We start from the raw sequence: 14,667 nt of genomic DNA, 5'->3' as shown, positions 1-14,667 counted from the left end.
CCGTATGTACCAAAATACGTATGTACCAAAGTTTGTTCACGACATTAACAAAAAAATAGGAAATAAAAAAAAATCAGGTCAAAGGAGGTATATACAAGGGGGGTTGCCCCCCAAAATATGTATTTGCTTTCTTTGCCAAAACTACACACACAATTTCGATGAAACTTGACCACAACCTTCATCACCCGTGATGCACCAAAGTTTATGCACACCATTAAAAAAAAAAAAATTGGGGTCGAAGGGGTTTTATGGGGGGTTTTCCCCCCAAAATAGTTATTCGTTCTCTTCTCAGAAACTAGACAAACAATTTTGATGAAACTTGACCCCAACCTTCATCACCCGTAATGTACCAAAGTTTGTTCACGGCATTAAAAAAAATCCACAGGTATTTATGTTCTTCTCCGTTACATATTTTGTGGGTCATCCACGCCTACCAGTGGTTCCCTGGTTTTCTTATGCAGCCGATAGCAGGTGAGCGCCCAGGGGTATTGCCCCTATTTTTGAATCTTTAATCTGGAATGATTCCCTTTAGTGGAAGACAGCTATATGACCAATGCTCAACCCAAATCGAGTGAAATACTTGTTTTCTGTGACATTTTTCAATGTTGGAATGAATGTTTGATGCTTTTTGTGACTTGTCTTTGCAGAGAAACAAATTAAACCGGTTTCTTGCTCCAAGTGTTCCCAGTTGTTTGACCCGGAAGTTTTCAATCCGCACGTGACTCGGACCACATGTCAAGAAACTGACAAGTTTCGCAGCTTGCCTTCCAACCACACATGTAAAAGTTGCACAGAGACCCTCAAGAATAACCAGGGAAGTGAGAGACCACACAAGTGTTCTGCGTGTAACAAATCATTTGCCGTGCTTTCATCTTTAAAAGTACATCAAAAGATACATGCAGGTGAGAGGCCGTACAAGTGTTCTATCTGCAGCAAGGCTTTTGTTCGCCTCTCATACTTACACATTCATCAAAGGACACACACCGGTGAGAAGCCTTACAAGTGTTCATCCTGTCCTAAAGCCTTTTCTCAATCCACGAGTTTGAACAACCATCAACGGATGCACACAGGTGAGAAGCCATACAAGTGCTCTGTGTGCAACAAAACATTTGCTCGTTCATCATACTTAGATGGTCATCAAAAAGTACACACAGGTGAGAAACCATACAAGTGCTCTACCTGCAAGAAAGCGTTTGCGCGTTCTTCACATTTGGATGTTCATCAAAGAACACACACGGGTGAGAAACCATACAAGTGTACCTTGTGTCCTAAAGCCTTTCCGCAATCAACACATTTAAACAAACATCAAAGAATGCACACAAATACAAATGGAGGTTATGACCAACCCGAGAAGCCATACAAGTGCTCACTCTGCAACAAAGCTTTCGCTTTCATCTCACAATTGAAAATACATGAAAGAATACACACGGGTGAGAAACCATACAAGTGCCCTCTCTGCACGAAGGCGTTCGCTCGTTCTTCACATTTAGATGATCATCAAAGAACACACACGGGTGAGAAGCCATACAAATGCACTTTATGTCCGAAAACCTTTCCTCAATCAAAAAATTTAAAAAAACATGAAAGATTGCACACAGGAGAGAAACCGTACAAGTGCTCTTTGTGCAACAAGGCTTTCACGGTCATCTCGGAATTGAAAATACATCAGAGAATGCACACGGGTGAGAAGCCATTCAAGTGCGCTGTATGCAACAAGGTCTTTGCTCGTTCATCACATTTAGCAGGCCATAAAAGAATACACACAGGAGAGAAACCCTACAAGTGTTCTGTATGTCACAAGTCTTTTGGTCAATCAACAAATTTGAAGAATCATCGAAGAACACATACGGGCGAGAAGCCGTTCAAATGTTCTGTCTGCAGAAAGTCATTCACCGATTTATCATCTCTAATAGTTCATCAAAGAATACACACAGGAGAGAAACCGTACAAGTGTTCTGTGTGCAGCAAGGCGTTTGCGTCTTCGTCAAATTTGTGTCAACACCAAAAAATTCACAAAGGATCGAAACCATACAAGTGTTCCGTGTGTAGGAAGGCATTTTCTTCTTCATCAAATTTGTATCAACATCAAAACATTCACACAGGAGCAAAGCCCTACAATTGTTCCTTGTGCAGCAAGGCATTTCCATCTTCGTCATATTTGTGTTACCATCAAAAAATGCACCTCGGTGAGAAGCCGTTCAAGTGTCCTGTATGCAACAAGGCGTTTGCTCGCTCATCACGTTTCTACGATCATCAAAATATACACACGGGAAAGAAGCCATACAAGTGCTCCGTTTGCAGCAAGGCATTTGCTCGTTCATCACATTTATATCAACATAAAAAAATACACAGTGGAGAACGGCCATACAAGTGCTCTGTTTGCAGTAAGGATTTTCCATGTTCCACATCATTGAAAATTCATCAAAGAGTTCACACGGGTGAGAAGCCCTACAAGTGTTCTACGTGCGGCAAAGTGTTTGGTCATTCATCAACTTTTTATCAACATCAAAAAATACACACCGGAGAGAGGCCCCACAAGTGTTCTATGTGCAACAATGCATTTGCGAGTTCATCAAGTTTACATAAACATCAAAAATTACACACTGGGGAGAGGCCCTACAAGTGTTCTGTGTGCAGAAAGCTATATCTGACATTATCCTCTTTCAAAGCTCATCAAAGAAGACATACAGGTGAAAAGGAAAGGAAGTAAGCTCATCAAGAGGAAATGCTCACCTCGAGGAAATTCCCTCGAGTCAAATGACAATTTTTTTTTTTGAAAACATCTTGCAAAAATTGTTAACACGAAAAGTTTAGGCCCAGATGGGATTCCATTTGTATGGTTAAAACCACTAGACTAGATCCTGTCCACAATTGCTATGCTTTAGCATATAATGAACGTATCCAAGGGTAAAAGGCATTGGATGAGTGGCTCACATAAGGCAACAACTTCCTCATCCCAAAATATGAAGAAAGCTAACTGGCTCACAAGTATAAGCCAATAAAAACATGCAAACTTTTAACTGGCATCATCATGGAAATTTACAACCACCTAACACAACAAGGAGGTCGAGCGGCAGAGCAGAACGGAACTGCAGACCACCTCTTTTCTAAACGAGTCCGTCCTTGAAATCAGCAAGTTGCAAAGTGCCAAATTGTCCACAGCCTGGTTAGACTATAAAAAAAAGCATTCATGGATGATAAAATGTATGCAAGTGTACAAAATCAATCCCCAAATAATCAAACTGATTGAGAAAGCCATGGAGCTCTGGAATACCAACCAGTATTGATAGTGCAGCACTTGGAAAGAAAGATTGAAACACCATGAGTGAAGATACAACACAGGATCTTCCAGGGTGACAGACATTTCTCCCTCCTGTTTTGTCTAGACCTGCTTGAGTAACCTCATTAATGAGCAATGACATGGATACACCTGAACATCCAATAGAAGAATGTTCAATGGAAAAAGAACGGTGGCACATTGGTTGCATATGGATTATATTTATAGCTCTTTACGCTGAATGACGAAAAATTGTCAGAACAACTAAAACACGTAAAACTGTACTCTGAGGACATTCAAATGGAATTTGGCCTAGATAAATGTGCCAAGTGCACGTTTGCATGAGGTCAACCAACAAAAATGGACAAGATAAATATTGACCAAAGAATGACAACATAGGACCTAGAAAATTAAGCATCATACAAACAAATACCTTGGGGTAGAAGATGCCTGGTGTTGGCTTAATGGTTAGGGTGGTGGGCTTGGGATCCAAGGATCCTGAATTGAAATCCCGCTCAGCTGTTGAATTAATACCAGGTGGGGTTAACTCGACCTGTCATCCTTCCGAGGTCGACAAAATGAGTTCCAGCATGCTGGTCACTGTGTCGGAGTGGCGATCCGTCCAGGATTGTGCCCAATTGCCAAGGACCCTGCTTAGATAGCACCAACACTCTGCACAGAGTATGGTCCCAATGCATGGTAGAAGAGAGCTACCAAATGTGTCATAAACAAATTCCCAAAACAATTGCCAATGAATAACTATGTAGAACAAGGGTCATTCTCAAAGCATATCTCCCCAAGAAACAAAATCAAAAGTATAAACCAACTTACAGTCCCAGTATTCCAATTCAGTTGTGGAATAGTAAACTGGCAATAATTGGAAATCAATAAAGTAGATACCAAAACAAGGAAACTTCTTACTATCCATAAAATCCAAATCCAACAAGCTCAAATGAGCTAAGATCCTCGTCCTCTTAATGATGACGTCATAAAAACAAATATGACGTCATTGTGATGTATCATGTTAGCGATAAATTATCTGTGCTAATGCCTGGCTTGATTCCCGCAAACAAAATTCAAACAGCTTGCCTAGTTTCGGAGATAATGGTATAGGCGATTTCCATTAGCGGCGATATTATGACGTCAACTTTTTTTCTAGGAAGAATTTCCAAAATCGGAGATGGTTACTGCCTGCGCGTGGGCTTTCTGCATATACATGGCAAGTTTCACGAAGATCCGATGAAAACTCTGGGTTGTGAAACAAAAAATGTCAAGAAATAGGAATGACGTCATAATTGATATGACGTCATAGTGATGTATCATATGTGCTGTAATTAATCTCTGCTAATGCCCTGTTCGATTCCCGCAAACAGAATTCAAAAAGCTTGCCTAGTTTCGGAGATAATTTTTAGGCGATTTCCATTAGCGGAGGTATTTTGACGTCATAACTTTTTTTCTAGGAGGAATTTTCAAAATCAGAGATGGTTACTGTCTGCGCAGGGTATTTCTACATATATATGCCAAGTTTCAGGAAGTTTCGATGAAAACTGTGGGCTGTGAAACAAAAAAGTCCACAAAAACAACAACGTGAGTCAGACTTAGAGATCCTCCATGAGGATCTAAAAATGAACGCATAAGAAGACACGAAAACGTGGGGTGGCTATTTTGAAAAAAGATGCCTGTGTAAATAATGTACAACCTTAGTAGTCAAACTCTAAGTTCTGTGACTGTCAAACTCTAAGTCAGAACACGCTAATGAACTTGCACACCTGATGGAGGGGCAGATGACGAGTCAGCCCCACAAGAAGAGCTGGAATTGCAAGCTTTGCGAAGCCATGAGGTCCCAATCTATGTACCACAAAGAAGTGAGGTTGTGAAACAAGGTGTGAATTCGGACCACAGATCAACACCGTAAGCCCAATGGATATGCCAGAATTCAGCTTCGGAAAATTGTGCAGACCCATCTCCAGAGGAAGAGCACGTTCAGCCAGCTAACCGAAAACAGGTAGCACAGAGCCCAAATCGAGAAGACAGAAGTTAGGGTGATGGATGACAGTGGGGTGGGTGGGAGACCAGGATGGGCAGCAGGTGAGCTGAGATGAGGAGGAATACAAGGATGGTCATGAGTAGGTTTCCTCAAAAAAAAATTCTCACCAACCAGTTTAAATGTTCAGCCAAACTATTTCCTTTTTTGTGTTTTTTGCCAAAACTTAATTTGTTTTTGTCAGTATTGGAAATGCTGTGACTCTCCTACTTAGTCCATCGATTAATAACTTAACAATCCCTTCAATCCCTTACCTTCATAAAAACATGGCACACAGTGGAATTTTACCTCCAATTTATTGAATTTTTTTTGGCAGAGGTTGGCTTCTTGTTCTAGTCTTTATCAGGTTCTGCTGGTTGAAACCCATCACAGGCTCGACCTAGACACACGAAAACCCATCACAATTTGAACCATTGTCACCAACTGTGGAAAGTCATGTTTGTGGCCAAGTAGTAGTAGTCTGCACAACTCTGACATAAACAGTGCATTTTTGCTTCGACACCTTACTCCACTCCTTTTGAACTGTGGGAATTCCTGCTTTGTGGCAGTGTTTTTGAAACCTAGCAGCTCTAACGATCGTGTATTTTTTGGGATAAACATGATTGGGATATAACACTGGGATGAAGATGGTTCAAAATCCTTTGAATACCTCTTTGTTACTTTCCAAAAACCGGTTTTTCATGTTTTTGATAAATGTGTCCATAAACATTTTACAGAAGTTTTCTGCCTCGTTTCCCATTTTCTGTGATTGTTGGGAAAGTTGCTCCAATCGTATGGGGCAGTGATACTCCTTCAATGTGTTTGTTATTCCACAGCTCAGATTTTTCTCTTTGAAAGGTCTTTGACGATGTAGATATCTGTGACGTCCGAGTAACATCTGCTCTGGAGGATGCCGTTTGGATGAATTTCGAACTCCTTGTGAATTTGAGTAATCCTTATCCCTTTGCTGATTTATCATCCTGAAGAAGAGCAGAACATGATAATTCTTTAGAATGCAACAAGAGCTATCTTGGGCGACCACTTGATGAAATATTTTGCATTTTATAGTGTTTCAATACTAGGATTCTTTGAGAACATCTTGGATTTTAGTGTTCAAGACGATGCATCCACCCATCAAGGAAATACGTATAAAAGGTATTTGTAACTTCACATTGAGTTTTAGCATCAGATCTTTTAACTCTTTTGTATATCTGTCACATCATTCAAAACAGGGTGGATTCATTGTGAAAATGAGAAAGATGGTTTTCAAAAGAATGAGATCGATCATTCATACAGATCAAGAACAACGCAGGTGTGAAGATGCTGTCTTGAGCCTTGTGGTACTCCATCCAGCCTGAAGGGTAAGATCATGGAAAAGAACATCATCAAATGATACCTATTGCTTTCAAATGGAAGATTTGATTTCATGCCTGAATGTCAAATTATGAAAATTCCGAAGAAATACCAAAATATGATTGAAACCATGATGAGAGAAACAGCTCTCACTGGGTTTGTACAGTATCTATGAAAATGTTTTTACAGCAGATAACTCTTCCAGGGGACACACTTTAAAAGAGGATATTATGTTGAAAATTTTGGACTTTGTCCTCCTTTAGAAGTCATTAAATTATTTTATACAGCTTGGTGTTTGCCAGACATTCCAATTGCAGACTTCAATTTCAAATGCGAATAATTATGTCTTAAGCCTCCCCTATAGAATCAGGAAAGTCTTATTGCTGTTGTAGGGTTTGTTTCTATAATAAGTACCCCCAATTTTTAATGGTACCCTCGAGTTTATTAGACCCCAAGGGGTACTAAACCACTATTTAGGTTGTTTGGTTTTTTTGCCAATTTCCGAGCTGTATCTCGGAGCCGTTTGGGACTTTCTGAAATGAATTTTGCATCAATAATGGGAATAAAAAAGTATGTGGGGTTGACATAATTCTTTGTTGACCTTGACCTAATTATAGTCAAAAAATAAATAAAAAAAATATATTTTAATATTTTTCACCATAACTTGAAGGTTTGTCTGATGGGAACAAAATTGCCCTTTCCAGATAGCTTAGAGTAAAGCCCGTTTACACTTGATGTACATCATCATAACCCTCCGGGTTAAAGATCGAGGCCGGGTGATGGTCTGAAAAAAAAAGCATTTTATATCGTTGCTAAGTTTTGCCAACGTGGAATCTCAAAGACCACTTGGCCTTCCAAGACGTTTTTGCATCATAATAGTGGACCTGCACTGAGTTTGTGTACCTGATATTTGATTAGTGTCCTTGACATATGTTTTTTGGATTGTGATCTCAATAACAAAAAATACCTTTTTGATCATCGCATGAATAATTTCCCTTTGGTGTTCATGATGTTGAGTTTTATGGATCGATTGTAGATGGGAACACATTTTCTTAATTTACACTCTATCCCTAAATGTGGAAGGTGAAGGTCATATAGCAGTCTGAAAAAAAATGGCCATTGTTGGATCGTGGGTGCCAGGGGAGGCTTACCCTGGGTGATATCTAGTTGTAATTGTTGTCGCTTCAGCGTCACGTGGTTATGAAGCCGATCTGGGATTGACGGATCGCTTTGAGAGATCTTTTGTGGACATAATGTTGAAAAATTGTCTGTGCTGTGTGATGCAGGGCATGTCGAGATTAAGTGAACGATGGTGGTCAGAGTAGTGTTGCTGTGTAAGCATACTGTGTTAATATTATCAGAGAGATGGGTGGCAACCACAGTGCACTCTTTTTTTGTGTGCCTCTCTCTCTCTCTCTCTCTCTCTCTCTCTCTCTCTCTCTCTCTCTCTCTCTCTCTCTCTCTCTCTCTCTCTCTCTCTCTCTCTCTCTCTCGCTCTCTCCCCAAGAGAGAGAGAGAGAGAGAGAGAGAGTTAATTCAGTCCTGTGCATGTCAGGAGAAGGAGCGTTTTTGAATGTTATTTGTGGGGTAGCATTGGATTGAGGAAGTAGTTCGGTGATTAGGGTATGTTTACAGAAGGGGAAGGGAATAGTGGGAATAGTGTTAAAATAGTGGGAGTAGCAGTGAGCTGTGGAATCTTGTTTTTGAATCTCTGGAGTTTGGGATGGTTATCATACAATCACAGGAGTGATCGTGCTCTGCCAAGATAAACCGAGTGCCTCACATGTCGCAGCGATCCTGGATTGGGAGTATTTTTGGTCTGATGTGGAGGTGGTAGATGCTTGTGGATTTTGTGTTCCTGCTCCAACAAAATTCCAAATTCCTGCTCAAACCTTAAAGGGCATTGCATCAGTGGCACTGCCACGGCCTCAGCCAATGATGCTACTCTGCAGCCTTGTGCTGCATCCAAAATAAGAAGAAGAAGTAGTGAGATTGCAAGATTTGGGGACATTCAATTGTACAACTTTTTTCAGCAAGAATATAACCTTCCAAACATACAATTGAGGATCTGGACGATTTTATCACTTTTAAAAGATTCCTCACCTCCCCCAACCCTTTTTAGGGGTCAATTTTGCCGGGTTTACGGACTAATTGCCAATCGCCCCGGGTATTTTGGACGTTGTGTGCGTTCCTCATTCGGCATACGTGTATTGTGGTCCAGGATTTGGTCCTACATCCCCAGCAAGGAGCAATCTTTGTTGCTCTTCAGATGAAATGGAACTGTGTGTTCTATTTCCTCTGAAGAGCAACAAAGATTTTTTTTCAATGTAAATCAGACATCATTGAAAGATGATCTCTGATGGAAGGGATGGTGCAACTTTCAGGGAACTCCAACATCACTTCCTCGATAAATTATCTTGACTTGCTGTGGGAATGTTGAACCAAAATACCTATTTAATAAACCTACTCTCTTACTTTAATCACGAACCAATCTCCAAGTACTTTCCTTCAGTGGGCCCTCACTTTCTTTAACACGTTCCACATGTAGGTCTACAGTAATTAAAAATGCCATGTTATCATGTTTGATGCCTGGTGTTGGTTTCACATATAATTGGACCAGAGACACGGGAATATTTTAATTAAAAACTAGCCAATACTGATATTGTTAAACCCACAAATGTAGATTTGATTAAAATATTTTACAAAAACGAGCTTCTAAAAGTGAACAAGTCTGAAGACGACAATGGTTCACGAGCGGTATTTGACGATGTAGATTGTCTCAGAAGTCAAGGATGAGACAATGTGATAATGTTTGACCAAGTTATAAAAATGATCAACATGATGTGGTACGGGTGACAGGTTATTAGCTGCAAAATGTCGAAAACCCGGTTACGTTCGACAACTTTAAAAATTTGACCTTTGCATAACCTTTAAAGGTCACAAAACAATGTTGTGGACATTAAAATAAGGAAACAGGATACGTGCTATAGCTTATTGGAGTTAGTTCGTCGAAGAAGGTCGAAAACCCGGTTCGATTCCCACAACTTTGAAAATTTGACCTTTGTGAACTTTAAAGGTCAAAGGTCAAGGATTATGTCCTTTGGTGCAAAACTTCCTCTGGAACATTCCAGGAACAATATAACGTCATATAAGCTATATGGTATTTCGCACTCCTCGGATTATCCATACTTTGATGAAATCAGCGTAAAAACAAACTTGAAGGGGGCGCCACGGGCAAGGTGTTCAAGATGGAGCAAAATGGTTTGAAGACTTTAGGTGGGGAATGACCTCAAGATTATGCATAAAAAATATTGTCATCCCAGCTCTCAAAGTTTGGGCGGTCGTATGATTTTTATGTCAAAATTCGAAATTTTCTAAGTTCGTGACCTTGTGACCTTGACCTTGGGACGAAAATGAAAAATCGAGCTCCGTGGGGCTATGCAGGTGCCATTGGGCCAACCAAATACCGAAACCCCTGCCAGATTCGACAAACCCCTCGGAGAAAATAATTTTTTATGTCAAAATTCACAATTTTCTAAGTTCGTGACCTTGTGACCTTGACCTTGGGATGAAAATGAAAAATCGAGCTCCGTGGGGCTATGCAGGTGCCATTGGGCTAACCAAATACTGAAACCCCTGTCAGATTCGACAAACCCCCTAGGAGAAGATGCAAATTGAAATTGGCTACCCCCTAAAAACACATGTTTTTTGGGTGTGGCTCCGCCCATAATGGGCGCACCACACCCATTCTCAGGAAAACACAACGAGATCATGATATAAACCTCCCACCAAAATTTTATCAGGATCGGATCAAAACCCACAGAGCTATGCTCGGGACAGACAGACAGACAGACAGACAGACAGACAGACAGACACACAACAATAACGAATATAGTGGTCACTTATTTTTTTCGTGAAAATATTTTTTCGTGAACCAATAAAATATAAAACTCTGAGAAATTCACCACAAATCATTGATTTATGTTGTGAGAAAAGTTATCTGACACAAGAATATCACAGAATTCAGCTGAATATACATTTGAAATCCTATGGAGAGATGGCTCAAGGGATGCTGGGGATGAGGAAGGAGTTGAAGGGAAGGAGAGAGAAAAAGAGAGAAGCAAGAGAGAGGGTGGGGGAGAGAGAGAGAGAGGGTGGGGGGAGAGAGAGAGAGGGTGGGGGAGAGAGAGAGGGTGGGGGAGAGAGAGTGGGTGGAGAGAGAAAGAGGGTGGGGGAGAGAGAGAGAGGGGTGGGGGAGAGAGCGTGGGTGGAGAGAGAGAGAGAGGGTGGAGAGAGAGAGGGTGGGGGAGAGAGAGAGAGCGTGGGTGGAGAGAGAGAGAGAGGGTGGAGAGAGAGAGGGTGGGGGAGAGAGAGAGAGAGTGGGGGAGAGAGAGAGAGGGTGGGGGAGAGAGAAAGAGGGGGTGGGGGAGAGAGAGTGGATGGAGAGAGAGAGGGTGGAGAGAGAGAGAGGGTGGGGGAGAGAGAGAGAGGGTGGGGGAGAGAGAAAGAGGGGGTGGGGGAGAGAGGATGGGGGAGAGAGAGAGGGTGGAGAGAGAGAGGGTGGGGGAGAGAGAGAGAGGGTGGGGGAGAGAGAGAGAGGGTGGGGGAGAGAGAAAGAGAGAGGAGGGATGGGGGAAAGAGAGAGGAGGGATGGGGAAAGAGAGGAGGGAGGGGGGAAAGAGAGAGGAGGGATGGGGAAAGAGAGGAGGGAGGGGGGAAAGAGAGGAGGGAGGGGGGAAAGAAAGAGGAGGGAGGGGGGAAAGAGAGGAGGGAGTGAGAAAGAGAGGAGGAAGGGGGAAAGAGAGAGGAGGGAGGGGCGAAAGAGAGAGGAGGGAGGGGGAAAGAGAGGAGGGAGGGGGGAAAGAAAGAGGAGGGAGGGGGAAAGAGAGAGGAGGGAGGGGGGAAAGAGAGAGGAGGGAGGGGAAAGAGAGAGGAGGGAGGGGGAAAGAGAGAGGAAGGAGGGGGAAAGAGAGAGGAGGGAGGGGGGAAGAGAGAGGAGGGAGGGGGGAAGAGAGAGGAGGGAGGGGGAAAGAGAGGAGGGAGGGGAAAGATAGGAGGGATGGGGAAAGAGAGAGAAGGGAGGGGGGAAGAGAGAGAAGGGAGGGGGAAGAGAGAGAAGGGAGGGGGGAAGAGAGAGGAGGGAGGGGAAAGAGAGAGGAGGGAGGGGGAAAGAGAGGGACACATCCAGGGACAGAGGGAAACTGAGAGAAAGAAGAGAGGAGGGGTGGGGGAAAGAGAGAGGAGGGATGGGAGGGAGAGTGAGAAGGGGTGGAGGGAGGGAAGACAGTGTGAGGTGAGAAGAAGGGAAGGCAGACGAGCAGTGGAGCGTTAATTATGATTGATTTATTTGAAGTCTCATCGTCTCATCAAAATGATTCTGCTAAGAATAACTGAACATAGAAACAAAATAATGTCTGAAATCCATTTTCTACCGGTTATACTATAAACACCACCCAGAGACAAACACTGCCCAGACGCATCCAGAGATAAGCACCATCCGGAAACAAGCACCACCAGGACATGTCCGGAGATCATCATCTGGACACAAACACCACCAGGACACGTCCAAAGATAAATATCATCCAGAGATAAACACCGCCTGGATGCATCCGGAGCCAAGTCGTCCGGAGACAAACACTGCCCGGATATGTCCAGAGACAAACTCCGTCTGGACATAAACACTGCCCAGACACGTCTGGAGACAAACAAACACCAACTGGACTTGTCTGGAGACAAACACCGCTCGGACAGGTCCAGAGACAAACAAACACTGCCCAGACAGGTCCAGAGACAAACACCACCCAGAGATAAACATGCCTGGACTACTCACTGCCTGGACATGGACAGAGGGAAACTGAGAGAAAGACAGAGAGAGGGGGGGGGTGGGGGAAGGGGAGTTAGCAGAGAGAAAATGTTGTGCTTTATGAACAACACACAACACACACACACACACACACACACACACACACACACACACACACACACACACACACACACACACACACACACACACACACACACACACACACACACACACACACACACACACACACAATCGGACATGTTCAGCGGTTCGTGTTCCGATAGGAATCGTATCACTTTGCAACTACTCATGTTCATGTATGCACTCTGACAGCGAAGTACGGGTTTGTCTGTCTATTTATTACGTACTTTTAATGGTGGAGGGCGGGCACGGGTGAACAAGATGCGAACAGGGCGACATGCCTCCATAATCCTGGTGGTTAATTCCCGACATATTCTAGCATGTACTGTCATGGCCAAAAATTTTTTTTTTTTTTTTTTGTTTGTATACCTTGGTCGAGGCTCGTATGAGAGCTAACACACAACTCACAGCAAGGAGGCATGAGACAAGAGGGGCGGGAGTGGAAGGGACAAAACATTGGGGAACAGACACAGGTGAACTGTGGAAGGGAGAGGGATGGGGATGGGACGGGGAACATGGCGAGGGGAAGATGGACATTACAGGGACTTTCAGGAAGGAAAGCAGGAGAAATGAAGGAAGTGGGCTTGGGTGGATTATCGGGGGTAGAAAAGATCGAGGATTTGGATGGGGGAAGATAAGAGGTGGTGGTGAACAGCTGTTTTGAAAGCCTGGAGGGAAGAATGGGAAAGAATAGTGAGGAAGTTTATTCCAAAGGCGGGAAAAAAGAGGAATGAAAGAGTGAAGATGAGCATTGATTCGTGATTTTGGTAGTTTTACCAGAAGGGGGTTGTTGGCGGACCTTGAGCGCCCTGTGGAAATGTGGTTGGGACAAATCGCAGAGAGAGCAGGGGGGGCAAGGCTGGAGAGGAGTCGGTAGAAGACAGAAAGACCACCGACCAACCTGCGGTGATTGAGTGAGAGGCCCAAAGACTCAGCTTCATTGCGGGAGATGCCAATGATCTTAAAAGCCCTGGTTTCGACAGCGTGAAGTCGAGAAAGGTGGGAGGCAGGAGCACCAGCCCAGAGTGGAGAGCAGTACTCCATCAGGCTACGGACAAAAGCTTTGTAAGTGGTCAGGAGCTCAAGAGGGCCGAGGAAGGACTTTGCACGACAGAGGATTCCCAGTCGGCGACTGGCTTTTGAGGCAAGGTTGGAAATGTGACTTTCCCAGGAAAGGTCATGGCAGATAGTGAGACCCAGAAGCTTGAAAGAAAAGACTTCTTCCAGAGGATTGTTGAGAAAGTGGATGGGGGGGGGGTTTGTAAACGGTCCTTTCGAAGAGACATAGTGAGAGTGTGAGATTTGTCTGGATTGAAAGACATGTTCCACGTGTTGGACCAGTTTGTGATTTCGGCACCCTTACACTTTTTTTTTCAAATAATGCACCATTTCTTCCTGAAAATTGTTGAAATAAAAAAATATTTTGGTATCCACATATGCATGTCTGGTTTGCAGTGGAACAAAAAAAAAGGTGAAAAAAAATCACTAAATCTTAGCTTATTCCACGCAGAAATCTTAAAATGGCCCGGACAATATGATTGGCACCTTTCAGAAATTGTTAAAAAGAATTAGATTTCAAGCAGGTGATTCTCGTTTACTTTGGAACTGAACTCACCTGTGGTGAGTTGCAGGTGCCTGCAATATAAAAAAATTACTCATTCAACTAGTTTGAACAGAGAAAAGGAGTCATTCTGCTGTTTTGTGTCACTGTGTGTTCCGCAATGAGCATGGAGAAAAGAAAGAAAACCAGAGAATTGTCTGAGGAGGTCAGACACAAGATTGTAGTGAAGCATGGACAATCTCAAGACTCCAAATTCATCTCCAGAGACCTTGATGTACCTGTGTCTACCGTAAAAATGTTATCAGGATGTTTAAGGCCCATGGCACTGTAGCCAACCTCCCTGGACGTGGCCATAAGAGAAAACTTGATCGAAGATTGCAGCGAAGGATTGTTCGAATGGTGTTGAAAGCATCTCGATCAACTGCTAAACAGATTCAAGCTGACCTTCAGACACAAGGTACGACAGTTTCAACTCGCACCATCCATCACCAACTGAATGAAAGGGGGTT

At 43.1% G+C, this 14,667-nt stretch overlaps 1 protein-coding gene across 1 annotated transcript in view; it reads left to right on the top strand.

Annotated features, from left to right (window-relative positions):
• LOC147009534 (uncharacterized) overlaps window positions 1–14,667 on the top strand; it is a 62,987-nt gene that overhangs the window by 27,029 nt on the left and 21,291 nt on the right. Inside the window, exon 7 of the mRNA XM_085861195.1 lies at window positions 648–2,708. Within this exon, the coding sequence (XP_085717321.1) occupies window positions 648–2,708 (2,061 nt within the window). The remainder of the gene's footprint in view (window positions 1–647; window positions 2,709–14,667) is intronic.

Source organism: Eptatretus burgeri, chromosome 17 (genome assembly GCF_056783735.1).
Source record: "Eptatretus burgeri isolate ZD-2024b chromosome 17, Ebu_testis_v1, whole genome shotgun sequence".
Classification (NCBI taxonomy): Eukaryota; Metazoa; Chordata; class Myxini; order Myxiniformes; family Myxinidae; genus Eptatretus; species Eptatretus burgeri.
This window is presented reverse-complemented; position numbering and strand designations above follow the sequence as displayed.